At 37.2% G+C, this 27527-nt stretch overlaps 1 protein-coding gene, 1 long non-coding RNA gene and 2 pseudogenes across 5 annotated transcripts in view; 1 reads left to right on the plus strand and 3 right to left on the minus strand.

The window, feature by feature from the left end:
- LOC137726621 (uncharacterized) overlaps window positions 1-21710 on the plus strand; it is a 36370-nt gene extending 14660 nt beyond the window's left edge. The window contains exons 1-5 of one of the 3 annotated variants that reach the window (XR_011067653.2): window positions 19517-19739; window positions 19841-19910; window positions 20625-20687; window positions 21389-21458; window positions 21602-21710. This is a non-coding gene — a long non-coding RNA (uncharacterized LOC137726621). The other 2 variants (XR_011067652.2, XR_015962349.1) reach the window with 2 other exon arrangements.
- On the minus strand, window positions 6985-9007 carry LOC137725993 (berberine bridge enzyme-like 8 pseudogene; annotated as a pseudogene). The gene has a single exon (XR_015962348.1). The product of XR_015962348.1 is annotated as a berberine bridge enzyme-like 8 pseudogene (transcript).
- LOC137721556 (berberine bridge enzyme-like 14) lies at window positions 10554-12310 on the minus strand. Its single transcript, XM_068460656.2, has one exon. The coding sequence runs from the start codon at window positions 12289-12291 to the stop codon at window positions 10693-10695; it is 1599 nt and encodes a 532-aa protein (XP_068316757.1). The 5' UTR covers window positions 12292-12310; the 3' UTR covers window positions 10554-10692.
- Window positions 21711-25910: 4200 nt separating the features above from the next.
- LOC137724620 (berberine bridge enzyme-like 17 pseudogene) lies at window positions 25911-27527 on the minus strand (annotated as a pseudogene).

A 27527-nucleotide genomic window follows, 5' to 3' on the forward strand; every position in this document is an offset into this window, starting at 1 on the left:
GATAGGCCTTGAAGACTAAAATTGGGTTTACCCTTGGGGTTGGATCTTGGGGTGTGCTAATTAATTATCAAAATATAGGCCTTGAGCATTGGGGCTCTTGGGCTCTAATAATTAAATTAATTAATTATTTTTTTACCAACAGACTCATTTTTTCAGATGAAGTCTGAAGTGTGAAAAAAGGCGGAAAGAAAACACCTCTCTGAGAAGATGTCTCCCAACAAATGCATCACTTCCTCATACCTATTGCGAACAGGCGTAATCATATTACATATACATCTATCTGCATGACATTTAGAACATAGAAAATACAATTCTTCTTCTATAATTCTGACTTGATCGTTGAATTTTGGTGAAGCAAACGTCCATAGAACTACAAGCATTGAGTAGAAATGAAATTTCTATTTCAAGGACATTACGATACGCAAACCTCGATCTTCAATATTTCTGTTCAATATTATTTCATTGCTTATACACAGTTAATTTCCTATTTGCATTTATTATTTATTAGCATATATAATTTTATCACAAATTGTTGACATATAACCAACAAGTGGCTCTAATACCATTCTGTCACATCCTAGTCTCGACTCTGCTGTAGCACGATATTGTCCGTTTTGGACCCCGGCTATGCCCTCACGGTTTTGTTTCTGGGAACTCACACAATAACTTCCTAGTGGGTCACCCATCCTAGAATTGCTCTCGCCCAAACTCGCTCAACTTCAGAGTTCCGATGGAATCCGAAGCCAGTGAGTTCCCAAAAGATCTTGTGCTATATGAAGGTGGGCATGTACATATAAGGCACATCATCCTCTCTCCGTTGATCGATGTGGGAGTTTACATTTGCCGTTCGGGCATTCTGCACCAATCATTCATACACATCTCAGGTATCATACTTTTCCTAAAACTCGGTGGGATTAATCATGGATGTGATATTTTTGTGTGGTTCAAGCACACTGAAATTGGGTCCATTTTGACTTTTACATGGTTTATAATTTGACTTAATATTATTGACTTTTATTTTGTTTTAAATTGAAGGTTTTAATGGGAAAAATCAAACTAAAATCAAATTGAAGATTCCTAGTCCTACAAAATACACATAATTCACAGAAAAATAATCGTACCTTCCTGTTAAATCGGTGAAATTGTTTTAAAGAACTTTTAGAAGAAGAAAAAAAATTATCAAGATATTATGCCCATTTTTTAAGAAAGTCAGAGTTTTGGACCTTTCTCAAAGACAAAAACAAACCCACGATTTATTAGAAAAAAATAAAAATACTAAACCCAAGATTTAGAAAAGGGTTATGTCGGAGTAGCAGGTTTTAGTTACTGTTTTATAAATAGGGAGATACGAATCAACGATAATATTTTTGGAACCATAGAGATTGATTTCAGTGGAAAATGAAACCTCTGATGTACAAGTAAAAATAATTATTACAAGACATTAAAGAGATAAGTTGTATTAGATGATAGAGTTTAACCCTAAATGTGAATATTTTGTTCCATTGCATGAAATTGGTTATTGGTTACTGGTTAGGTCATATTATTTGCCCATTTAGCCTGCAATTATTGCATAATATTATATCCCGTGAAACTTTAGGAATTAAACATTTGTAAGAGATGGACCTTTTCTCGACCTATTGTCTAAATACTACAAAAGAAGATATATAGACAGCATGTAATGACAATGATCGCAGGTTATTTTATCACTTACAAAACTATTAAAACCTTGGAGCATACATACATGCACCAAAGTGGACTTGTTAGTAAATATGTCAGTTATTCTGGGTATAATTAACAAATTTTTATAACTCAGCTTTTAGAAGGGAAAAAAAAAAAATGTTCCAACCGGAGACCATATGCATATATGTCAAACAAGTTCACCTGTATTAAAAAATTCCTCGTTTTGATTTTTCCAACTGAGAGTGCTTTGTCTTGATAACGAAATGCACGCATATATCTATGTAGTTGTCCAGTTGTGGGTACAGGTAACGTGTGCTTATTATGGTCAGTTTGCATCTAGATGACTAACATTAATCATCGATTGCGGATGTCTTCAAAATAATTTAGTATTATAATTTAATGGTATTTTTCTTCATTAATAAGTGAGATTTTATATATTTGAATATCGTGAATAACCTCAACACCAATGTATTTTCACCATCCTTTAGTGTAATATATTATATTGTTGTATTAGAAAAAAAATAAGGAAAACTAATGAAAAGGGTTTGAAAACTATGACTTTTAATGATAAGGACAAAATAAAGGGTAAAGTGAATAGTACCATGATTGACTTTTTAGTGTAAAATGTGGTTTTTCGTTAAAGTGAACAGTACCATGGACTTTTCGTTAAAACTCCTAAAAAAATATCTTAAGCTAAACAGTGAACCTACTAAAATAATTTGGTATTGAGCTCGTCATTCATATGAGTTGACATAAAACTAAGTAGAAAAAATTACCATTAAACTATAATGCCAAATGACATGAGATTGAATTCATATTAGATGTACACAGTTTCAATAGACCTAAACAATGACAAAATTTAAAAATATTGCTCTAGCTAAAACCATTTGTACTCATAAATGCTTTTATTAGAAGCACGTCAAATACTTTTAAAATAAATATGGGTGATTATCACGGAACTTCCAGAACATAGTTCAAAATTTCCACATTTTACAAGGAAATTTTTTAACTGTATTATCCATGCCGCCTCTAATTTATAATTGTTTTTAATTACAATCCAGAAACCTTTTAATCGTTTTGTACCAAACCTTTTAAAAGAAATGCTAAAGGAAATAGTCTGTCGTGTTGAGATTCAAAGTGCAGTTTTTGGAAGATAAGCATTGTCGCATTATTTGGCACTAGCAAGGTTAATGATCATACATAATGTCGATTCAGTGGGCGAAGGGGATGGAGCCTGCCATAAGTATTGGACTTTTCAAATCAAGGGACCACTGCTTTAATAAAAAGGATCGACTTAACAAAGTCGTATATACTTTGTCTTCTACTACACATTCTCTTCTGAATATTTGGAAAGATTAATGACGTACTTTTTCAATTCTCTCCGATCACAGAATTATTGAATTCACATTCATTTAGAGCCTCAAATTCATCGACTGCATCTAGTGCCTCATACTTTTTGGAAACACACGTATCTAGATTAATGACATACTTTTCCAATTCTCTCTAACCACAGAATTATTGAATTCACACTCATCTAGAGCCTCAGATTCTTAGTATGCATCTAGTGCTTCAGATTTTTTGGAAACGCACGTATCTAGTGCCTCATAGTTTATTCAAACATCATCCTCACATAGTTCAAATCTCTTATCAATACATCATTCTCCTAGTCCACTATCTACTGGTAACTCACCTACACAGTATCTCATCCCTGTGGACCCTGATTTTCAACATGAACAACTTCACGTTGTTTTTCTAACCCAATGAATGTGCATCCTATGCAAACAAGGTCCAAGAATGATATTACTAAAAGGAAGGCTTCTCAGCTAGTGTTGGTTCCTCTCAATCACCTACCTCAGAACCAAAAACATTCAAAGCTGCATCAAAAGTACCAGAACGGCAGGATGCAGTGAAGGAAGAAATTGATGCCTTGTACTCTTAGAATAGGTGGTCTCTAGTTCTTCTTCCACATGATAAGAACCTAGTTGGGTGTAAATGTGTTTACAGAGTTAAGAAGAATGCAGATGAATCGCAAAGGGTTATAGCCAAGAAGAGGGTGTAGACTATGGGAAAACTTTTAGTCATATGGTTAAGCCTACAACCATTAAACTAACCATTGCTTTAGCTATTCAATTCAAGTGGCCACTCAAGTAATTGGATGTAAAAAAATCCATTTTACATGGCATTCTTCAAGAAGAAGTATATATGGAGCAGCCTCTAGGTTTCCAAAGTTCACAATATCCATCCAATTATGTTTGTAGGTTTCAAAAGTCACTATATGGACTTAAGCAAGCTCCAAGAGTCTAGAACGAGAGGTTCATCTTTTTACCAGCACTGGGGTTTAAACCTTCTCAAGTTGATCCATATTTGTCTGTCCAGCATGCACTCTTCAAAAGTCATTGTTGTTGCTTTGTTATGTTGATGATGTGATTCTAACTGGTAATTCTTCTCAGTTAATATCACTTGTGATTACAGAGCTTACTACAAAATTTGAAATGAACGACTTTGTCACAATACACTATTTTCTTAGCTTAAAAATCAGTAATACACCAGAAAGGTTGTTTGTGTCACAATCAAATTATGTGAATGAGTTGATTGACATAGTTGACTTGTAAGATTGTAAACCATGTGCTACTCCATGTCTACTATATAACATGTTACTTAAAGATGGTGGTAAACCATATCATAGCCTTGTTTAATACATGAGTGTATGTAGTTGGAGCACTTCCATTAGACTAATCATTGCTTAGCTGCTCAATTCAAGTGGCCACTCAGGTAATTGGATGTAAAAAATCCGTTTTTATATGGCATTCTTCAGGAAGAAGTATATATGGAGCACGTTTTCAAAGTTCACATTATCCACCCAATTATGTTTGTAGGCTTCAAAAGTCACTATATGGACTTAAGCAAGCTCCAATAGTTTCAAATGAGATGTTCATTAGCTTTTTACTAGCATTAGAGTTCAAAGCTTCTCAAGCTGATCCATCTCTGTTTGTCCAGCATGCAATCTTTAAAAGGCATTGTTGTACTGCTTCTTTATGTGGATGATGTGATTCTAACTGGTAGTTTTTCTCAGTTAATATCATATTTGATTACAGAACTTACTACAAAATTTGAAATGAACGACTTGGGTACACTACACTATTCTCTTGGCTTACAAATCAGTAATACACCAGAAAAGGTTGTTTGTTGATTGACAGAGTTGACTTGTAGGATTGTAAACCATGCGATACTCCATGTCTACCATATAACAGGTTACTTAAAGATGATGGTAAACCATATCATTGCCTTATTCAATATAGGAGTGTAGTTGGAGCACTTCAGTATCTCACATCCACAATGCCTACCATAGCATTTTCTGTGAATCAAGCTTGCCACTTCATGCATAACCTTATGGAATCTCATGTCATTGCAGTAAAGAGGATTCTCAAATACCTCAAGGGCACTTCCACTTATGGTATTCATTTTAAACCACATCATGTGCATTTACAATCATATAGTGATATAGATTAGGCTGGTGACCCAAATGATAGAAGATCAACCTCAGAGGTTGTGGTATTTCTTGGTTCGAATCCTATTTCATGGGCATCAAAGAAGCAGCACGCTGTTTCACAATCTTCAACAGAGGCTGAATATAGGTCCTTTGCAATCATAGTTGTAGAAATTGCTTCGATTAGGCAGTTGTTCTGTGACCTATATGTTTCTCTTTTTCTACCACCAATGATCCACTGTGATAATGTCTCAGCTATTGCTTTATCCTTTAATCCCGTGTTTCATGATAAGTCCAAACACATTGAGACAAATTATCACCTTGTCAGAGAAAGAGTCACTAGAGGAGATCTTCATGTGCATCATGTTTATTATGTAGATCATTCAACTGATATACTCACTAAAGGACTGTATGCATCCTTGTTTCAACAATACTATGGCAATCTCATGCTTAGTTCCCTCAAGCATGAAGACAAAGCTAAGGATCTAAGTCAAGATATATCAAGGGTCTAGCTATTGCCACTCGTCAATAGATAAAGTAGGTAGTTATAAGGATTGTTAAAAAGTTGTTATAAGTTGTTAAAAGTGGCTAAGGAAGTTAGGAGAGAATATTATCCATAGACTTAGCTTCTATTACAAGTTGTGTAAGAAAGCAAAATATATAGCTGATGTGTAAGATTACTTCGTCATAAAAAAATACATTTTATTCTTCCAAACTCTTGAGCTCTCCTTTCTTTGCAATCTCTACGTATTTGTCTTCAATTTCTCCAAGCTTTTCTTCAATCTTCACATCTAAGACACCAAACCATAGAAAAATATATAATTAAACATGGCAAGTTTGGTATACATTGTAAGTTCATTCTCTAACATGATAACATCTTTTGCAGTCTATTAGTTGTCTAATTTGGTATAGAGAGCCTTGTTTACAAGTACTTCTTACTTTGATTCCAGTTCGTCATTTCTTTGAACCTTTTTAGGTGCAAAGCTGCAATGTAAGTCCGTTTCCAATAAGAATTTGAATTTGAACTTTTTAGGAAAGTTTGTGTTTCCACTTGCAATAAGAATTTCCTTTTATATATCATTTTTCTTTGTGAGGAAAAAAAAAAAAAAAAAGTTTAGGATGGAGGGGAGGCTACCCCACATCTCAAGTTTGGGCATACTATAAGCATTTTTGAGGATTTACAAATGAAGTCTTAGCCATTTTTTTTTTTTTAATGATTTGCTTACAATTAACACTATGATTTAGCTATATTTCTCTTATTTTGGAGAAGTCTAAGATTTGAATTCCATGAATGATGAATGTCATACCAAAGTATTCTGGTTGGCGCCTTAGTGTAATATAGATATTTTACTGATCCTATTTTTCCATGTTTCCCTTGTTAATTAGAATTTTCGAGTAAATTAATTTGGATATTTAATTGGGTTTGTAATTCTTTTTATTATCTGGATTTGATACAATCATAACCTATTTGTCTTTATTTTCACTTGGACGGTTTTTCTCTTGACTTTTCTTATCATATAATATAACACAACTATTTCGATATATAACAGGTATAAGATTATTATTTATGTCTAATACAAGCAGACGAACAAGCCAGGCCACTTTTATTATCCGACTATCTCAGAAAACAGAATCATATGTATTGAATTAAACAGAAGAAAAACTTTTTTTTTTCTTTCTATGTCTCTCATTTTGAAGGAAATTAGAATGGATAAGTTTCTTGAGCAATCCATTTTCTATTTTCAAGTTCGACACAATTGTTCTTTATTTCTTCCTTCAACATATTATGCATTTTAATCTGGAAACAAGACAATGGCTGAGAGTTAAAAATTAGAGGAGTATACATCAAATATGAGCATTTGTGTTGGGCTTAAAGCCCAGTATACTGATAGGGCTCTGGCCCAAATTGAACGCAGCCCAATCTTTGTAGAAAAGTTTACTGCCGCACTAATATTGTCTTAAATCTTAATACCATCCACAATATCTTTATCAGAAATAAATACTCATTTCTTGATCCTTACAACTTCACAATCCAATCGATGAGTAATATATATATATATATATATATATATAGAGAGAGAGAGAGAGAGAGAGAGAGAGAGAAAAGTATAAACAAAGCAGCCATTACTCGGCCATTTTACCCTCCCAAGCTGTAAGAGATGGAATACTTTGTTCATAACTAAAAAAGTTTCCTGGATCTACTGCAGTCTTCACTTGTACCAATCTGTCAAAATTCCCATTGAAGTATTTTCTCCCCCAAACCCTAGCTTCTGAGTAGCTTGCATTGCCATTTCCATTTGTACCCAAGTCAACATCTCTATAATTCAGATATGAACACCTTGGTGACTTTGAGACATAAGGAGTCATAAACTCATAAAGCCTTCTTATCAGATCAATATTTCTGTCTGCAGCCTCCACACCCTCTTCTTTCCAATTCACCGAGTACTGGATTTTGTACACATTTCCTGCTCTATGTGGAAACGGGGTTTCGAGCTCCGAAATTTCGCTCATTTTTCCTCCATAGGGATTGAATGTTAGCACTGGCTTTTTCAGTTCCATCATTTTGTTCCAAAGTCCTTCAAGACCTGCCTTTGACATTGGCTCTTGGACATAATCAGATTTCTTCTTCAGAAACTTTTTTGATTTTTCTTGTCTTTCAAGCAACACATCAGTGGGAGTTCCAATTGCGTAATTAGACCAATACAAAACCGATTCGATCCAGCTCATTTCGGAATAATCCTCATCCTTCAAACCCAATTGGGGTAAGCTCTCATCCATCAAAGCATGAAGCCTTTCTGCATTTCCTAGAAACAATGCCACAAATTTGGCTTTCACTGTCTGATGTCCCTTCTTATTCACTGGCATCACAACCACCCTAATGAAAAGGTCTTCATGAATTCTATGAGCAACATATTGCCACCGATGAACAATGTCGGTGGCGCCTTGTTCTAAAGTCCTCTCGACTCTAAAAACAGTGACAATTTCCGGGACGGAAACCAATTTGATTTTCCAAGAAACAATCACACCAAAGCTAGCTCCGCCTCCACCTCTAATAGCCCAAAAAAGGTCTTCTCCCATTGACTGTCTATCTAAGATTCTTCCATTAACATCAACAATTAAAGCATCAATTATATTATCAACAGAAAGGCCATACTTTCTCATCATATTACCATATCCGCCTCCGCTCAAGTGCCCTCCAACCCCAACAGTCGGGCAAACACCAGCTGGGAAGCCATGGATCTTGCTCTGTTCTGCAACTCTGTAATAAACTTCACCGAGTGTCGCACCAGACTCAACCCAAGCACTCTCATCTTCTATGTCGATACTTATAGATCGAAGACTGAACATGTCGATGATGATGAACGGAAGTTCAGACACATAAGAGAGCCCATCATAGTCGTGACCCCCACTGCGGATTCTCACTTGCAGGGCATGGATTTTGGAGCAAAAGATTGAAGCTTGGATGTGGGAAAAGTTTGTCGGGGCGACTATGAATAAGGGTTTTGAGGTTTGGGGGTCTGTGAAGCGAAGGTTTCTGATGTATGAATTTAAGATGGATGTGTATGAAGGGTTGGTGGGGAAATACGTGACTGCAGAGATTGGTGGGGAGGAATCTTGGGAAAAATTGGAAAGGCATTGGAGGAAGGTGTCTTGGGTTGGATTTGGATCTGAAGCTGCCATTGAAACCTGGAGAAGAAGGAAGAACCCAAGGGGTAAAACTGCCGAAATGGCTCGAGTTTCCATGAAATCTCCTGTATTACATTCAACAACAAAACAACACACTTACCTTCTTACAGGTATTTCCCTATATACTCGCCCGTATCTCGCTCACCAAACAACCTCCTGTTCTCCTAACAGATTATTCTAACACACATCCCACAATTTCTAACAGTCTTGTCAATTAACTAGCCATCTTGGCCTTACATTTGGACAAACCCGATGATGCCACTTGGCATCCTAACAATTCTCACTTGCGTTCTGTCAGATTGAATACCATGTGTCTGCTTAACAACTAAGCAATAATAAAAGGAAGTAGGAAGGAAGTTTCTGCTTGAAAAGGTGGTTGATTGATAATTGAAGAGAGATAAATTGGAGAGGCACGCAAGATTCTAAGAAAGACTTGTATGGCACGGACGCCACATGACCGACATGCATTAGTTTTTTTTCTTATATATATATTTTCTTGTATTATTGGCACGGAATATTATTATGACATTAAATTTGTGCTATACAAGTTGACCGTGCAAGCAAATTCCTTCATCTGTTGCTCCAAGTCACCCAAACAACGGAGATGCATGCTTTCGGTCCCACACGGGCTCATTTTGGTGGATTTGGATCCTCTCCTGAACTAATAGAAAAGATTCTCCTGATCCATCATTATGGACCGTTGGATTTTTATCCAACGGCTACAATTATTATAACTTTAAAGGTACCCCTTATTTGTAGCCGTTGGATAAAAATTCAATGGGTCAAGAGGATCCCCTCCATTAGCTCAGGAGAGGATCCAAATCCCATTTTGGTGAACTCAAATGCACAGGGTCTCTTGCTTGTATCTGTTACTGCTTCCCATCATCCTATAATCGAAGACATATACAAAGAAGGATCATATTTAGATTCTCATTCATGAGAACTTTATATACTTACTTTTTTATTTGACCTAATCAACAAAAATGTCCCACATTTTTTGTTTTTCAAAGCGCAAGGAGAATTAATAATATACCTATTACTTTTTAAAACAACAAAATATGTGAAAACAAATTAAAAAGTGGGTACTCACTATTATCCTACAAAGAGACCCTTGCATTTGGATCTCGACTTGCCCCACTTTGGTGAGCCCAATACAAATTCCATTGTTTGTATTTCGGCCGACGGGTGATGTCGAGAGGATTGAAGAATTTCTTCCACCTCTTAACAAAAGGAAAAATAATTTCTAAAGTAAATTGCGATTTACTTACGAAATATTGAGTAATACTACATTTACCATTTATTTATATCATCTATATAACAGAGGTAGGAAAAGAGAAGAAAAGAATAGTTATATGGATTGGGACTTCATAACAAGAAATATATGGTTGTGATTGTTTATTAGTTAGTTTTCATTTCTGAGTTCTTGTAGATGGCGTTTCTGTTAAGCTACTTTTTGTATTAGCTTCTGGTGTGATCCTACTTTACAGTGATTGAATATAACGATCTTTTATTGTTTAGCCTCTATTTCTCCAAAAAGAATTGTTGTAACTTTATTTGTTGTAACTTCGTTAGTACAGCTTATCTGGATCGTTAATTATACTGGCTAATAGTGATGGTCTTGCGTGTGTTGAATTTACTCTACCAAAAAAGAATGAAAACTAGAGAAGTAAGAGAAGAGAAAGAAAGAAAACAAGAGAAAAAAAAAAAAGAACGATTATATAATTCATGGAAGCAACGTCAAGGTCCCTCTATGTCGTAGTTTCTCTAATCTCAACAAAATCTTCATCTTTTATTTCTATATCTGCAAAATACCAAAAACAGCTCCCTCTGCTTCTCTTTCATAGTTCCATGGATTTATTAGTTGGAATACTTTGTTCATTTCTGAAAAAATTGTCAGGATCCACTGCTGTCTTAATACGCACTAATCTTTTAAAATTACCCTTGAAGTACTTAGTTCCATACACATTTGCTTCAGTGTATGCACCTTTTAAATTCGTACCAACGTCAAGGTCACGATAGTTGTAAAAAGCCTCCCTTGGATTCTTGGACACATGAGGAGTCATTGCTTCAAAAAGTTTTTTCATCAAACGCAAGTACTTTTTGGTGGCCTCAACCCCTTCCTCCTTCCAGTTAACTGAGTACTGAATCTTGAATAGGTTGCCTGCTCTATGAGGAAATGGAGTAGCTGTCTCAGGAATCTCACTCATTTTTCCTCCATAAGGATTCCACAGCATCATAACTTCTCCAATCTCAATCATCACCTTCCACAAGGCTTCCAAATCCGTCTTTGAAATTGGTTCTTTCACGTAATCGGATTTGCGCTTCAAGAACACTTTTCCCGAGCTGGGGAACCTGTTGAGCAGAACATCTGGAGGAGTGGTTCCATTTCTGTAGTCAGCCCAAAACAAAACTGATTGAATCCAACTCATCTCTATGCAATCTTTTTTCTGCAAACCCAATTGAGGAAGGCTTTGGCTCATCAGCTTCAAAAGTCTATCGGAGTTCCCCAAAAACAAGGAAACAAAAGAAACCTCAATTGTTCGATTGACTGGTTTATGAACGGCTCTTATGAAGAGATCATTATCTAGCTTATCAGCAACCTGTTGCCATTTCACAAGAATGTCTGTTGCACCTTCTGCCAATGTTTTTTTGACATCAAACACCGTTACCATGGCAGGAACCCGGACCAGCTTGATTTTCCAAGCAAGAATGACCCCAAAACTTGATCCACCACCTCCTCTAATGGCCCAAAATAGATCTTCCCGCATTGATTTTCTATCAAGAATTGTACCATTTACATTTACTATTTTTGCATCAACAATGTTATCAGAGGAAAGCCCATATTTTCTCATCATGTTACCATAACCACCTCCTGTGAAATGCCCACCAGCACCAATTGTAGGACAGACCCCAGCAGGGAAGGCATGGTACTTGCTTTTCTTAAAAATTGCATAAAAAATTTCACCAAGTATAGCCCCAGATTGAACCCATGCACTTTCATCTGCCAAATCAACGTTGATGGACCGAAGAGTAAACATGTCAAGAAGGATGAAATCTTTTGCGTCTCTGGATACATAGGAGACGCCTTCATAGTCATGTCCGCCACTTCTAATTCTAATTTCCAAGCCAAGGGTTTTGGCACATATGACTGTGGCTTGAACATGGGATTCGTGCTTGGCTGCAATAATCACCATAGGCTTCGGGATTATGGGATCCATAAATCTGAGATTTCTCACATATGACTGCAGAATAGAAGAAAAAGAGGCACTTTTGGGGGTGAAAAGTGCCTCAGAGATTGGATTTGAGGAATGAGAATGATTTGAAAGGCATTGGAGAAAATTGTATTCAACTGAGGATGAATTGATAGATGACACTGAAATCAAACTAAAGATTGGAAATGCTGCACATAATAGTATTACATATTCTAAGGCCTTCATCTTTTAATGAGTTTTTATGTTTCTGATTCTCTAAAGAGAAGAGTGCCTTTAAAGAGGAGGAAGCGATGACAATGGTAATTAAGGAATTGAAGTTAGTTTAATAATGGTTGATTTTTGTGAATTGTGTTTGCCAAAGTAGAACCCAAGTGGATATGTTGACATTAATTGTAGGAAAGAAATCTTTGTCTAGTGGTCAATTTGTATGCTTCATAACTTTTAGTGAAAAGCAAAATCATGATTACTAAACTTGTGGCATTCCAATTTGAAAGGATTATAATTCTCTCTCCTTCTCTTTCCATGCCCTTTCCTCTCTTCCTCTCACATTTTCTTATTTTGTCTTTCTCTCGTTATAAAAAATTAATATAAAATGTTGACATGGCTTAACTGTGACCGTTCAAATAGGAGGGGGAGGGAAAAAAAGAGGGGAGAGAATCCTACCCCAATTTGAAAGTACCATAATGGTCCACATGTACACGTTCATTAATATCATATCCTACGATTGAAACAGATTTGCAATCCTAACTATTCGCAGTAACGAAATATAAAATTAACTAGCAATGCACAATTAATATACAACAATGAAGGATTTAACAAGATAAAACCTACGAAAATTTCTCGGGAACTTTGTCACGTAGAAAACAATCTACTATAAATCAAACAAATACAAAAAGAGAATTGTTATTAGCACTCCAACTACTAGACATGTATACTAGAAGGCAGCTTCGCCTTTCACGCCCTTGCTAATTGAGTACTCGTCAAATTTTCTCTCTCTATATGAAAGTGTGGCATGACAAGGTTGCGGTCATTGATCAGTCCAACACGAACTTTGCACAATACTTCTTCTCAACGCATATGAGATCTGCAATCATGCAATATAAATTATATGAATATGATTTAACACAATAAATCAATTACGAGAATCACAAAGAACATTCTCATATTGATATGCTCTCTGTTTCCGCTGAAACATGCGGCAACCCTAATGCGCATATATATATATATATATATATATATATATATGTGACAACCCGTTCCAAATTTTACGTTTTTATTTTATTTTAAAAACGTGAATTTACGAAATTGCCCTAAAGGTAAGGGCTTTGACTTCCGTTGACCATCGACTTGAGAGATGTGGGACTTATTCTTTTAGCATATCCTCGTAGTACTCATTGGTACGAACGTATAGGCAAAATTTGTTTGCGAGACCGGATTATAACGGTATAGTTACGGACGTTCGAAATTGGTTATTCAAGGTTTAGTGTTAATTAAATTAAATCCCCAATCAGAAATTGGTTATTTAAGGTGAAGCACAATCAGAAATGGAGGAAAAAAAAAAAAAAAAAAAAAGGAAGTAGTTCCCGTCCACCCGCACCCACCGCGGGTCCATTTTCCAAGGCCGATTCCGGCCAACTCCGGTGGAGATTTTCGATGCCACCACCACCATCTTGAATCTCTCATTCCCCTCTACAAAACCCACCCAAGAACCACCTTGATTAACCATGGTATGTGGCGGTTGGAGGTTACAAAAGTTGACGAAAATCAATGGTGCTCCGGCCACCCTTTTGGATTTTCCGGCAAATCGGCAAAGCGATGGCCGATGACACCACTTGGGCTTTGTATCCCATCATCCCAGGAGCAAAACCCAACCAATCTTGACCCCGTTGGACCACCGTAGACGACGAATTGACGTCGGGAAGTTTTAGGCACCCGCCGGCTTTGTGGGCAAAATTGACCTTCTTCCGTCCACTTTTGGACTTCATGGCAGGTATGAAAGTTTCTCCACTCACTGAGATCTTCATTTCTGTGAAGTTTGAGAATTTTTGGAAATAGTTGGATTTTCCGGCGAATCGGGGCGGCCGACCGCCACCCGCGGCGGCGCGTGGCCAGTGGGCCGCCAATGCTATTTTTAGGCTATGTCAAATGTCTTGAATTCAGTTTTTTCATTTGAATGACGTAGGTTGATAGTTGGAACCTAAATTCGTTACGATACGTTACTTGATAAAAATGTGAATCGATAATCCGACTGTTGGATCGTCACCAAAACTGGATACATTATAATACGTAATATTTAAAGATCATAGGAATTTATGGATCGGGAATCCGACTTATGGATCGGGAATCCAACTTACGGATCTTCCTGAATTGGATTTGTAAGTAAAATAAATGTTCGCGGCCACTTGTTTTAGGTAATTGGCGGAGATCTGACCGTTGGATCGTAATGAAATTTTAATATGTTATTCTAGAAACATATTGTGGATCGTTGGGAGTTGCGGATTGAAAATCTGATATCCGGATCTTCCGGGTCAAGTTATACAGGGTTGTAAATCCTACTGTCGATCTTTGATCGACGGTTGACTTGTGGTCAATGGGTCTCAAACTATTTTATAATGTCGTTGAGGTTGTGTTTTATGTGAATTACATATTCTGCGGATAAGAGTTCTGAGATGTGATTTGATAATTGGTCACAGGGACCAATCATTCAGGACGCCTCGATGCGTGTGCTAGAGAATCATAGCGTGGACTCCAGGTGAGTGCATCTTTTCCTTTTTATCGTATATATTTTTTAGAGTTCTATCGACGCTTTTAAATTGATTAGGCATATTACTTTGATATATAATTATTGTGAATGCTTGAAGTATATGAACTACGAATGGCTTGATCCCTGTTTAGGGTACGTAGGCAGTCTAACGAGACGTTAGATGCAGCCATAAAATATTTGAGACAAAAGCCTTGCTTGGGAAATTGAGTAATGCGAAGGAAATTGGTAAATGAAAGTTTTAGTTTTATGAATTAGTTAGCTAAATTAGTGTTAATTGGGTCGTCATGGATAATTATCCCTAAAAATAAGTAGTTCGGGAGTAGGGCGTTATTGATTGTACACTTCACACCGTATTGTTTATAATTGAGAATGTTACGACATGGTTGAGTATTAGATTGCACCATGGTATATCAATATGTATATTACTTGCATATAATTATTGGGAATGCTTTCAAGTGCAAAGGTGAACTCATGACACCCAGGTAAGTTCAGGTGAGTTTATGGTACTAGTTGAATCGATTGCGTTATAGCATGACTACAGTTATGTGTTAGGCAACTTCGATACTGTCATACTGGTTGCCATGAGTTCCACATGTTATATTGAGATGCATTGAGAGCTCATAAACCTGCACCCCGGTGTTAGCGCTCCCACCCGTGGCCAGGGCACAGTCCTTCACGTGATGTTCACCTCCCGCACCTTACGCTCACCTTGGATTCAAGGTAGGTGCACAGTCATGTCGTACATACCACTTTAGGTGGTTCCGACTCGTAGGTGACCCGCGATTATTCGCCCAGTCTTCACGTGATCGTAGCACTTGAGCGTATTTATTTACACCCAGTCTTGTCGTATAGACCACTTTAGGTGGTTCCGACTCGTGTGCAGGTATACTTATTGAGCTATTGGCTAGCCAGGATTGATGAGATATGGATAAGTCGTACAGGTCACTATAGGTGACTCCGACTTATATGCTAGCCAGGATTGATGAGATATGGATAAGTCGTACAGGTCACTATAGGTGACTCCGACTTATATGCTAGCCATGATTGATGAGATATGGATAAGTCGTACAGGTCACTATAGGTGACTCTGACTTATATGCTAGGCATGATTGATGAGATATCGATAAGTCGTACAGGTCACTATAGGTGACTCCGACTTATATGCTAGTCATGATTGATGAGATATGGATAAGTTGTACATAGCATTTTAGATGACTCTAACTGATATATCACTTTGTATTGATTTAGTTCATTTGGCCTACTTATTAATATATGGTGGAGTTGATGGCAAACCGTGGTTTTAGTCATTTCTGAGTATGGTTTGGATATATGTATATATGTTGTACTGTCTTATGGAAAACGATACGGGTTTTACATTTAGGGGCATTACTTTTAGAGAGGTAATAACTTTGGGAAGCTTGTTTTTATTGCTTCCTCACACCTTCTGTTTGGTGCCCTCCAGGTTTTAGCTGCTAAGTTTGTATCGACAAGAATCTGTGGCGAATCTTAGTATTGATGGATATTTCTGAGGGTATGATTCTTACCCACACTACTGTACCTTACCTATGCTCTGACATCGCGTGTGAAATGGGTTCGCACCCACTCGTAGCGCACTCTGGTACTTAGACACTTTTAGATTCAAATTTATTCACTTTTTATACACTATCACATTTTATGGCTTCGTCACCTTCCAGGTGTCGGCCAACACAGCTCGATTCAGGGTTCAAGTGGACTTTCTGGATCGGGGTGTGTCATATATATATATATAATAAACCTTGTTTACACCTAGCTGAGCTGCGGCTACAATTTTAATGGGCTAGACTAACCTAATCAACAAAGCCTTATCAAATAAACGCACCACAATTCACCAATTTAAAAACTACAACCCATAGTATATAAACAATAATATTTAATTAACATTTTCAAATCAATATTAGACCTTGTCTATATGAATGTAAATGACAAACTTGTGATGTCTTTGATTTTGCTTGATGTTCTTGCTATCGTTAGTGCAAGAGACTTAGACTCAACAATTACATATAAAAAAAGGCTTTTTAGTTAAAATGGTCATTGAGATTTGCATAACATATCACTTTGGTCCTTGAGATTGTCAACTATCCATTATTTTGGTCATTCCGTTAAAATCTTCGTTAAGTGGTTCCATAGCTCATACCAGAAACTGAGATTTTTTGCTGGAAGTATAGGCAATTTTCAAAGCTTCGTAACTCAATCGTTTCTTAACCAAATTCGACCCATAATATATCAATATGAAGATAGGAAATTGTTGAACAAGATTATACCTATTTAGAAGCCCAGTGGTTGCTGGCGATGGCCGGAAAATAGCCTAAAAGGTGACTAGTCCATAAGAAAATTGGAAAACTCACCGGAAACTGGGTAAACTTTAAACATTACTAACTTCTTCAATACTCAACGAAATCAAGTGATTCAAAAATGAAAATCATACTTCTCGATGAGATGAAGAGAATGGTACCTTCGCCGTGGTTTGCTCGTAAAATGGCTCGAAAGTGGCTAACTCGATAAGACCAAGACAACCACTTTCGAACCGTTTTCCGGCCAAAACACAACGAGTTAACCGTTGAAAAGCTACCATTCTCTTCATCTCGTCGAGGAGTATGATTTTCGGTTTGAATCATTTGATTTCGTTTAGTATTAAAGAAGTTATGAACGTTTAAAATTTACCCAGTTTCCGGTGAGTTTTCCAGTTTTCCCACGGACCGGTCACTTTTCAAGATATTTTCCGACCAAACCTCAGCGTTTGAGCTGTCAAGAAAGGTACTTTTCTCTTTGCCTCGTTGAGAAGTATGCTTTTCTTTTTTGAATCACTCGATTTCGTTGAGTATTGAAGAAGTTATGAACGTTTAAAATTTACCCAGTTTTCCAGTTTTCCCGCTAACCAATCACATTTCAAGCTATTTTTTTGCCAAACCATGGCGATTTAGCCTTTTAAAAAGGATCATTCTCTTTTTATCGTCGAGAAGTATGATTTTAATTTTTGAATCACTCGATTTTGTTGAGTATTGAAGAAGTTATGAACGTTTAAAGTTTACCCAATTTTACAATCTTCCTGCGGACCAGTCACTTTTCAGGTTATTTTGCAGCTAAATCACGGCACATTAGCCCTGGAAAAAGGTATGATTCTCTTTTTATTGTTGAGAAGTATGATTTTCGTTTTTGAATCACTCGATTTCATTGAGTATTGAAGAAGTTATGAACGTTTAAAGTTTACCCAATTTCCGGCGAGTTTTCCAGTTTTCTTGCAGAACAGTTACCTTTCAGGCTATTTTACGACCATCACTGGGAACCATTGGGCTTCCAAATAGTTATAATCTTGTTTAACACTTTCCTATCTTCATTTTGATATATTATGGGTCGAATTTGGTTAAGAAATGATTGAGTTACGAAGCTTTGAAAATTGCCCAAACTTCTGGCAAAAAATCTTAGTTTCTGGTCCGAGACCACTTAACGGAGTTTTTAACAGAATGACCAAAATAATGGATGGTGGACAATCTCAGGGACCATTTCTATTGATTTTCAATCTCAGGGACCAAAATGATGTGTTATGGAATTGCCAATTCTTGCACTAACAACCTCCTCCTCTGACATTTCTTAGACAAAACCAAAGGAACGTCAACAAACTACAATTGACTCAAACCGAGTCACTAAACTAATTTGCTTCCAATGAATGACGCAACCAACCTGCAAGTCACTAAACAACGGAACCCGTGAAGCATGTATGGGATGAGAAGATAAACGAATCCAAAGTACCACATATGAAAGAAAAACTATGATCCCCTTAATGTCATATCAAAACTATGATCCCCTTAATGTCATATCCCTGTAATAAATACATGCTCTTCCTTTTTTGTCAAGGATATCCAAAAAAATGATAGAACCAACCAAACACAACCATGTAATTAAATTCAACAAGAAACTATCGAATGCCGATGCATAGCATGAATACCACGTAAGCATTGAACAACATAACCAATCCTAGAAGACTTGAGAGATAAACATGAACTAATATGAAACTGATAAACAAAAACACTCCCCCCTAAATATATGGCAATCATGATGCAAATCCAAACACACATGATATGCAAGTTGTGAAGTTCAATCCCTTGTTTGATGATTGTCTCTCAGGCAAAGCTTTTCAGGATAAGTGTTGAATTATGCTTTACACAAGAGATAATAAAAATTTAAAACTAGAGGTTTAGTTCTCTTTGACTAGAGCAAGGTGGTCAGAACGAGTACTGAATCCAGTGGTTTTAGTGTGTGTGTGATTCAGAAACATGTAAGAGAATGCAATCAGGACTTTGTTCTTTCCTCTAACTTGTAAGAACCCACACTAAACCAATGATTAAGTGTTTGCTCACCGACATTGTTGCTCGGCCTGCATAAAATATATAACTGGAAAATTAAAAGTTGGACACCTTCTTGCCCAGTAGGAACCGTTGTAATAACCCGTCCCGGGATTTAAGTAGGAAAATGGGTATTTTTGTATTTTCACTAAATTTGGGGGATACCTTTCTTTTTAAAATTGTTTTTGAACCTTAATTGGTGAGCCCAAGGGGCCCACCCCCTGTTTTGTCCCCCGGTTCCTTCCCTTTCCCTTTTCCTTTTTTTCTGAAAAAGTCTTCTCTTCTCTCTTCTCTCTTTCTTCCCGTGCTCTCTCTCCTTTCTCCTACTCTCGGTGCTCTTTCCTCCGACAAGAACACACACACACACACACCCATGCCCACACCTATAGCTCTTTTCTAACCCTGTGGTTGTGTTTTGGACGTCAAACCACGAAGAAACCACCCCGGAGACATTTCTCAGTTTTCCGGCGAGCATCGCCCCTTTCGAGGCAATTTCCGGCCAAACCATGGCGAGTTGGCCGGCGTGCGAGGTATCAGTCTCTTCGTCTCGCTGAGTACTACAACTTTCCTTTTTGTTTCACCTAATTTCATTGAGTATTGAAGAAGTTACATTCATTTGAATCTTACCCAGTTTCCGGCGGACACCCGTGGCTTCCAGGCTGTTTTCCGGCCAACTCCGACCACAATGACGGGAACCAAGGGTATATTTCGATTCCTTACCTTCGGGGCTTCAATTTGGTATATTGAATGACATGTTTTGGTTGAGTTGTGAGCTCCAACGGAGCTTGGGAACTTTCCGGCCGAATTCCGGCGTCCTTCTCCGGCGCACCCAGGCCTTCGGGCCGTTCTTCACCCTCACACGGGCCTTAGGCCTGTTTGGTCTCTGGCCCAAAGCCCTAAACCTTTTCCTTTTTATTTTTATTTTGTTTCATTTTAAAAACCCAAAGGCCTTAGGGCCTTGGTTGTAGCCCAAACCCATTTCCCTTGTAAATTAGGCCTTAGGGCCGTGTGAACCAAGCCCATCACCCTTTCTGTTATGGGCCTTTGGGCCGTATGGGTTAAAGCCCAAACCCAACCCACCTAAAACCTAAACCCAATTATCCTAACCCAAACCCTTTAGGCCCAAACCCGGATCCAACCCAAGTCCAAACCCTTTAACCCAACCTGGATCCAAACCCGTGACCCGTTGACCCGAACCCGGACCCGGTCTGACCGTTGACCCGGTCAACGGTCAGCGTTGACTTTGACTTTGACCGGTCAACGGTCAACGTTGACTTTGACCGTTGACTTTTTGGGTTTTCGTGCGGGACCCCTCCTAGGCTAATTTCGACGTCCTGAACCCGTTTCCGATGTCCGTTTTCCCAAATTCAGTCGTTTGAGTAGAGTTTGACTAAATGTACCATTTATGTGCTTAGGGGCGATTATCTGTGGCGTTTCCTTCTTCGCTAGATGGCGTGGCTTTTCGACGGCGAAGTACTGTGAGTGGACCCCTTCTAAAAATGCATGTTTTAATGGTAGAATTGCATACACAGAAAAGCATGACTTTACGATTATGTTTTATGAAACGTTTTGAGATAACATGCTTACTAAGGCTAGTTTGAATTATTACTATTTTTCCTATAACCCATGTTCTTATAGCATATCTGATGGATGACGATATGATATTTAGAACATGTTTAGAACACCTCTTTATAGTATAGATGATGAATGACTTTATACTATGAAGTTGATTTTCAATATATGTATGTTCACTGATTTTGTACTTACCTAGTGGTCCTTTCCGCTACGGGACGTAGGGATAGATCCGGTCCGTCCCGGGCGACGGTTTGGTGTTGGCATAGGGCCTGGAGTGTGTTTTCCTCTGACTGTCTGCTCAGAGACGGGGAGCCGGCAAGGGGCCTGAAGTGCATTTTCCTCTGACTGTGTGCTCAGAGACGGGGAGCCGGCAAGGGGCCTGAAGTGCTATATTGGACATTCACTAGTGATTATTATTTTGTGCGAATGATGATTTGAGACATTGCACGACATGCTAGATTTCGGAAAACCTATGTTTATCATTATATTTGTGTTTTCATAAAACCTGGGGGTTAGTATGTTGATAACTGTTTTATTATATATATATATATATATATATATATATCAACTTGGTCCACTCATGTTTGTTTTGCGCCCCCTTCAGGACTTAGAATCGAGGCATACAATCCCGACGTCCAGGCACTTCCGCATCGGCATCTTCTAGTCCTCTCGGTGTAGGACCCACTCCTTTGTTTCATTCAATTTTATATTATTTTCTTTTAGTATTCTAGATTAGAGGTGTGCTCTGAATACGGTCCGTATTTGCATATTAATTATTCTTTTATATTTATAAACCTTATTTATCCCTTGTTTTCAGCATTTGCACTCAATAAATGGCTTTCGTCACCTTCGGGTGTCGGCCAGCACGTGCCTATCCTGGTATTCGGGGAATATCGAGGTCGGGGCGTGTCAACCGTTCTCACAAAGTTTAGACGTTTTCATATCCTGGCTGTGTTCTCTTGTACCAGAAATTATGTGTAGCTTTTTCTACATCGTCTCATCTGATAAATTTTCTTATTCTTTTCATTACTTTTTCTTTGCTTTTCAAGACACACACTTGTGGCACTTTGAACATTCAACGGGAGCTTAGATTAATCACAAGCATGTGTGTCCCACGTTGTAAGAGTGACAATTAATTTCTGACTAGATCTCCACTAGTATTTGAAGGTGAACAAACAAATAGTTTGAATTGAAAGCTACACCAGTTTTAATAAACAAGTAACAAGTTTTGACTTTTGACATTAAAAACAAGTCCTTCGATAGCCCAAATGCAGCATTATTTATTGTAGACACAGCAACCAAGCATGCAATACACATTCAATCTTAAGTTCAAGAGAGTTGCAGGGATTGAAATCAACATGCAGCCCTAAGTAATGCAAAACCATTACAAATGCAGAAACATTTCTTTAAAAAGTGAACTCATGAATGAACAATTTTCTTTTACTGTTAAAAAATAAGATAAAATCACATGATCCTAATACTACATGAGTATACATATGGTTAGAAAGCATTCAATCCATTGAATAATGAGAAGAAAAAGATGTGTGAGCAGTCAAGCATGTGTTATTGTCTTTTCTTCTCCAAACTAGTTTCCTTTAGAATCATGAAATTGAATAAGTCTTGAAATTCTACTAACCTCTTTGAGACGGCCCTTGCAAGGTTTCTCCTTTACCGATGCGGGATTTTTTTTGAAGACAGATATCTCTTGATTATTGGTTATTGTGTAATCAATGCCACATCAGCCAAAGTTGTTAGAATTTTTGTTAGGTAGTTAAATGGTTTGTTAGTTGGTTTATTAGTTACTTTTGGTTAAGTAAGCTTGTATTGTTTAGTATATAATGTATTTCAACTTACAAATCTAGTCAGTTGTTACTTTCCTCAAATATACAAAACTTTCATTTCTCTCTCTCAAGTTTCTCTCTCTAGTTCTTCATTTTCCTTCATCCTTTATTATTCTTTGATTCTTTCTCAATGTAGTTAACATGGTATCAGAGCAGGTTGTCCCACGTGTGAAACCAAACAGCCACATGTGATCTATGTCACCCTGCTGTGTTGTTCATGTGTTAAGCTTAAAAATTCGCCACACGTGAGGGGACGTGTTGAGAATGAGTCCCACATTGATGGGAGGAAAGACCTTGCATGGGCTTATAAGAGGTTGGGCTACTCCCCACGAAGGGTAATCCCGTAAGAAGTTGTTATACCGGCATAAGGTTGTGCTATGACTCCTTTATAAAAGGTTGTTCTTTGTGAAGCTCCTGTCAGAGGCAGAGGAATATTGGACTTTTGGATGTGTGCAGCATAGTTCTTTCCTAAGATCTTGGTCTATACGTTGTAGTGAGGCAGTGAATATATTTGGAGAAAAAGGGTATCATATTTGGTGTGGACAATTACTTTCACAGGTTACTGTACAATGTTGGATGACAATCTGTCTTTGGGAAGATTGTATGTGCAAAAATAATGTGTCATTGAAAGGATGATATAGGGTTCCCATCCTCATCATGGGATGGATTATCTTCATATCGCATCTTACTCATCTGGGTTGCCGCTGCCATGTTGTTGGGTGAAATTGGAAGAGGTCAGAGAGACACTGAGCTTTGCCTTCGTCGGCGTCTTAGTTGCAGGTGAACTTTGTCTTTGTCCTATATTCAAGATAGCAATTTAGCTCTGCTATTATCTCAACAACTTTCGGTCACTAGTCTTTATGTGCAGCATAATCAAGTTGGAAGGTGTTTACAACAGTAAGGTCACTTGCTACTAGCAGAAGTGTAGCTACCATAAAGTTTGGCAACCTATGCCATAGTTTTTCAAAATGGGCAGAAGTAAAAGCAGTTACCACAAGAGCATCATTGCATTTAATTGATAGAGGATCAGGTTGCTACAATCTCAGGCTTGGTAACCTAGCTGAGATTGAGGGGGAATGAAGATAGATGTCTCTTGATTATTGATTATTGTGTAATCAATGCCACATTAGCTAAAGTTGTTAGAATGTTTGTTAGGTAGTTAAATGATTTGTTAGTTGGTTAATTAGTTACTTGTGGTTAAGTAAGCATGTTCCATATATAATGTACTTCAACTTACAAATCTAGTCAGTTGTTATTTTCCTTAAATATACAAAACTTTCATTTCTCGTTTCTCTCTCTAGTTCTTCATTTTCTTTCATCCTTTATTGTTCTTTGATTCTTTCTCAATGTAGTTAACATTTTTTAACTTCACATCCTCATATGTCCATCATTTGTGGCGAAATTTCAAACCATACACCTAGACAATTCGAATTGGGCGACATGGACCATGTGTGGTGGTTGGATTTCACATGTGGCTGCAAGATTAATAGTTGCTTGGACATGAGATTCATGCATGGCTGCAAGAATAGCCAATGGTTTTGGAGTTGTGGGTGTTGAATATCTTGTTGAGAATAAATCTCAGACATTAAATTTTGAAGTCAAAACCACTTGACAGTTAAATTTTGATGCCTACGGGTAACCTTGTGCTTTTACCCTTTTATTTTGCCAGACATTATGTTGAAATAAAAGATCTAGCCTATTGAAGAAATTAATTTTTTCACTAAAGTGGAAAGGTTTGAATTTTCCAGGATACAAATAGGGTATTGTTATGGAAACTAAATTTTATAAACCAAATGATGTAATTGTTGATAATTGGATTATGAGTAATGCTAGATAGACTAAATTTGTAGACTACATGATGTGTCACCAATAAAAAATAAGCATGTTAATCAACACTTAAGTAATAATCCAATCATTGACTTCTATATCATTTAACTTACAAAAAATTTATCTACAAATTTAGTCTCTCTAGCATTACCCTTGGATTATTACTTAAGTGGGGATTAATGTGCATATTTATTTTCTATTGGTGACATCATTTGGTTTAAAAATTGAGTAATGCTAGGGAGACTAAATTTGCAAACTAAATGATGTGTAACCGATAGGAATAAGCGCGTTTATCAATGTTTAAGTAATCAACCAATCATCAACTTCCATGTCCTTTAGTTTTCAAAACTTTGTCTCCAAATTTAGTCTCCCTAGCATTACCCTTAAAATTTTGGTCTACCTAGCATTAGCCATACAAATATATTATCCGAACTGATTTTCAAATAAACAAGGATGTCTTGCTAGGGTTGGCCCAAATGTGGGTAAACATAAGGAACCTTACTATATATTGGGTCAAAATAACATGTGTCAAATGTTTTTATTTATTTATTATTATTATTGAAAAGGGTACGATCTTCTTTAAAGAAGGTGGTAAATGTTTGACCTCTTATATTGTTACTGAAATAAAATTGCACAAGGATGCATTGAGGTGACGATGGCATTCACCTTGTAGTTCATCAAAATTAATTAGAGTTTGCTAAAGCATTGTCCTATATAAGGCGACTTTAGTACATTAATATTGCACGAGTTGCAAACCTTAATAATATTAATGGAGGATATAATTTGTTATTACTGTTGAATAATAAGAAAACGCGTTAATCTAGAATATAAGAGTATGTTACACATAAAACAGAGAAAATGAATTCACCAAAAAAAAGAGAGCATTCTTAATTTTTGTAATGTGGGTTTTTTAATTGTTAGTACTTGATTTTTGTAATGTGGATTTTTTTAGTTGTTAGTGTGATTTTCTCTCGTGTTTGTTTTTCATGGTTTTTCTTGTGATTGTGCATGCATGGTTTGACGTACTATTGCAGTTTAGTCAATGAAATTTATGTCTTTCGCTAAAAAAACCTTAATGTATTCCTTTGGATTCAAATTAGCAAAAAGATATACTATAATTTGCAGAACTTCACAAAGACAGTTACGTTTTAACTCTAAAGTTCAACACTTGCCCAAGGGATCCATCACAAGTTTAGACCAACAATTGTCTAGACCAAAAACTTAATTTGGTTACGTAGGTAGCTTGTATATCATTTTAATTATTGCACATAATATATATATATATATATATATATATATATATATTTTTTTTTTTTTGCAATATGTAACCAAACAGTTGTGATTATTATTTATAGCAAATAGATCAGTACAAACTGAGCAAATAAATCATGAAGCAAATTAACCTTCTACAACAACACTGAAAGAAAAACATTATGTGTTATTTATCTTGTTTACTAATTAAAGAGGTGGAATACTTTGTTCATGCTTGAAAAAATTCTGAGGATCAGCCACACTTTTCACACGCACCAACCTCTCAAAATTACCTTTATAATACGCGCTTCCATAAAGCTTAGCGGTTTCAAGGTTTGTCTGATTACGCAGATTCGCAGCAATGTGCAGATCCCTGTAGTTTTGTAATGCCTCTCTTGGGCTCTTGGAAACAAATGGAGTGGTAGTTTCGTACAATTTTCTTGACACGTTTAGGTGCCGATTATTAGCCTCAATCCCTTCTTCCAACCAATACGTCCAGTACTGGATCATAAATAGGTTTCCAGCTCTGTGAGGGAATGGAGTGTCAGACTCAGAAATCTCACTCATTCTTCCTCCATAAGGGTTCCATTGCATGTGAGTTGTCCCTATATCAATCATCATCTTCCATATGGATTCCAAGCCTTCTTTTGGAATAGGTTCCTTCACATAATCCGATTTGCCTTTGAAGAAGAATGGCGGAGGCTTATTTGGCCTGCTAAGTAGAGCATTTATGGGGGTTCCAAGTGGGTATTCAGCAAAAAACAAAGTAGATTCTACCCAACTCATTTCAAGGCAGTCCGTTCGTTGTAAACCCAATTCAGGAAAGCTCTCATTTATCAATGAAAGAAGCTGGTCTGTTTGCCCTAAGAACTGACCAAAGAATGTAACTTGCCCAGTCTTATTATTCTTGCCTTCTTGGCTAGTACTATTAGTAATAGTATTAATGACTTTTGAAGTTGCTCTGATGAAGATCTCTTTAGGCAGCTTAGGTACAACATGTTGCCACTGATAAAGAACATTGATAGCGCCTTCTTCCAAGGTCTTTTGAACTTTGAACACAGTCACATTGGCAGGAACTGTAACCAACTTGATCTTCCATGACAGAATAACTCCAAAGCTCGCTCCACCACCTCCTCTAATGGCCCAAAACAGATCTTCTCCCATTGACTTTCTATCAAGAATTGTACCATTCACATTAACTATTTTGGCATCTTCAATGTTATCCGTTGCAAGGCCATATTTTCTCATCATAGGTCCATACCCGCCACCACTAAAGTGGCCACCAGTAGCAACAGTTGGACAAACTCCACCAGGAAATCCAAAAGCCTTGCTTTTCTCAGCAATTTTGAAATAAAGTTCGCCTATAATAGCCCCAGCCTGAACCCAAGCGCTCTCATCCGTGACATTAATGTCAATGGATCGGAGATTAAACATGTCAAGAACAATATAGGGGACATTTGGTATGTAAGATATGAAGGATAGGCCCTCATAGTCATGCCCACCACTCCGAATCCTAATATGCACCCCATGTTGTGCACAGATGACAGTAGCTTGGACATGAGATTGATGCTTGGCTGCAACAATAGCCAAAGGTTGTGAAGTTGTGGTTGTAGAATGTCTGAGGTTTCTAATGTATGCCAGCAAAACAGACGGAAAAGTGGTATTCTCACGGGTGTAAATGGCTTCGGAAATTGGAAAGGAGGATTGAGAGTGTTTTGGAAGGCAGTGGAAAAAATCGCCGAGAGATGAATCGGAAGTTGCCCATGATATTGAGAGCGCAAAGACACAGAGAATAAAGATTAGTGGACAGGTTTGTAGCTTCAT

This window comes from Pyrus communis, chromosome 5 (genome assembly GCF_041283825.1).
Source record: "Pyrus communis isolate YQ-2024b chromosome 5, ASM4128382v1, whole genome shotgun sequence".
Taxonomy (NCBI): Eukaryota; Viridiplantae; Streptophyta; class Magnoliopsida; order Rosales; family Rosaceae; genus Pyrus; species Pyrus communis.

Excerpts from the sequence above, each read along its gene's own strand:
- LOC137721556 (XM_068460656.2), bottom strand. The coding sequence starts at position 12,291 with ATGAAGGCCTTAGAATATGTAATACTATTATGTGCAGCATTTCCAATC.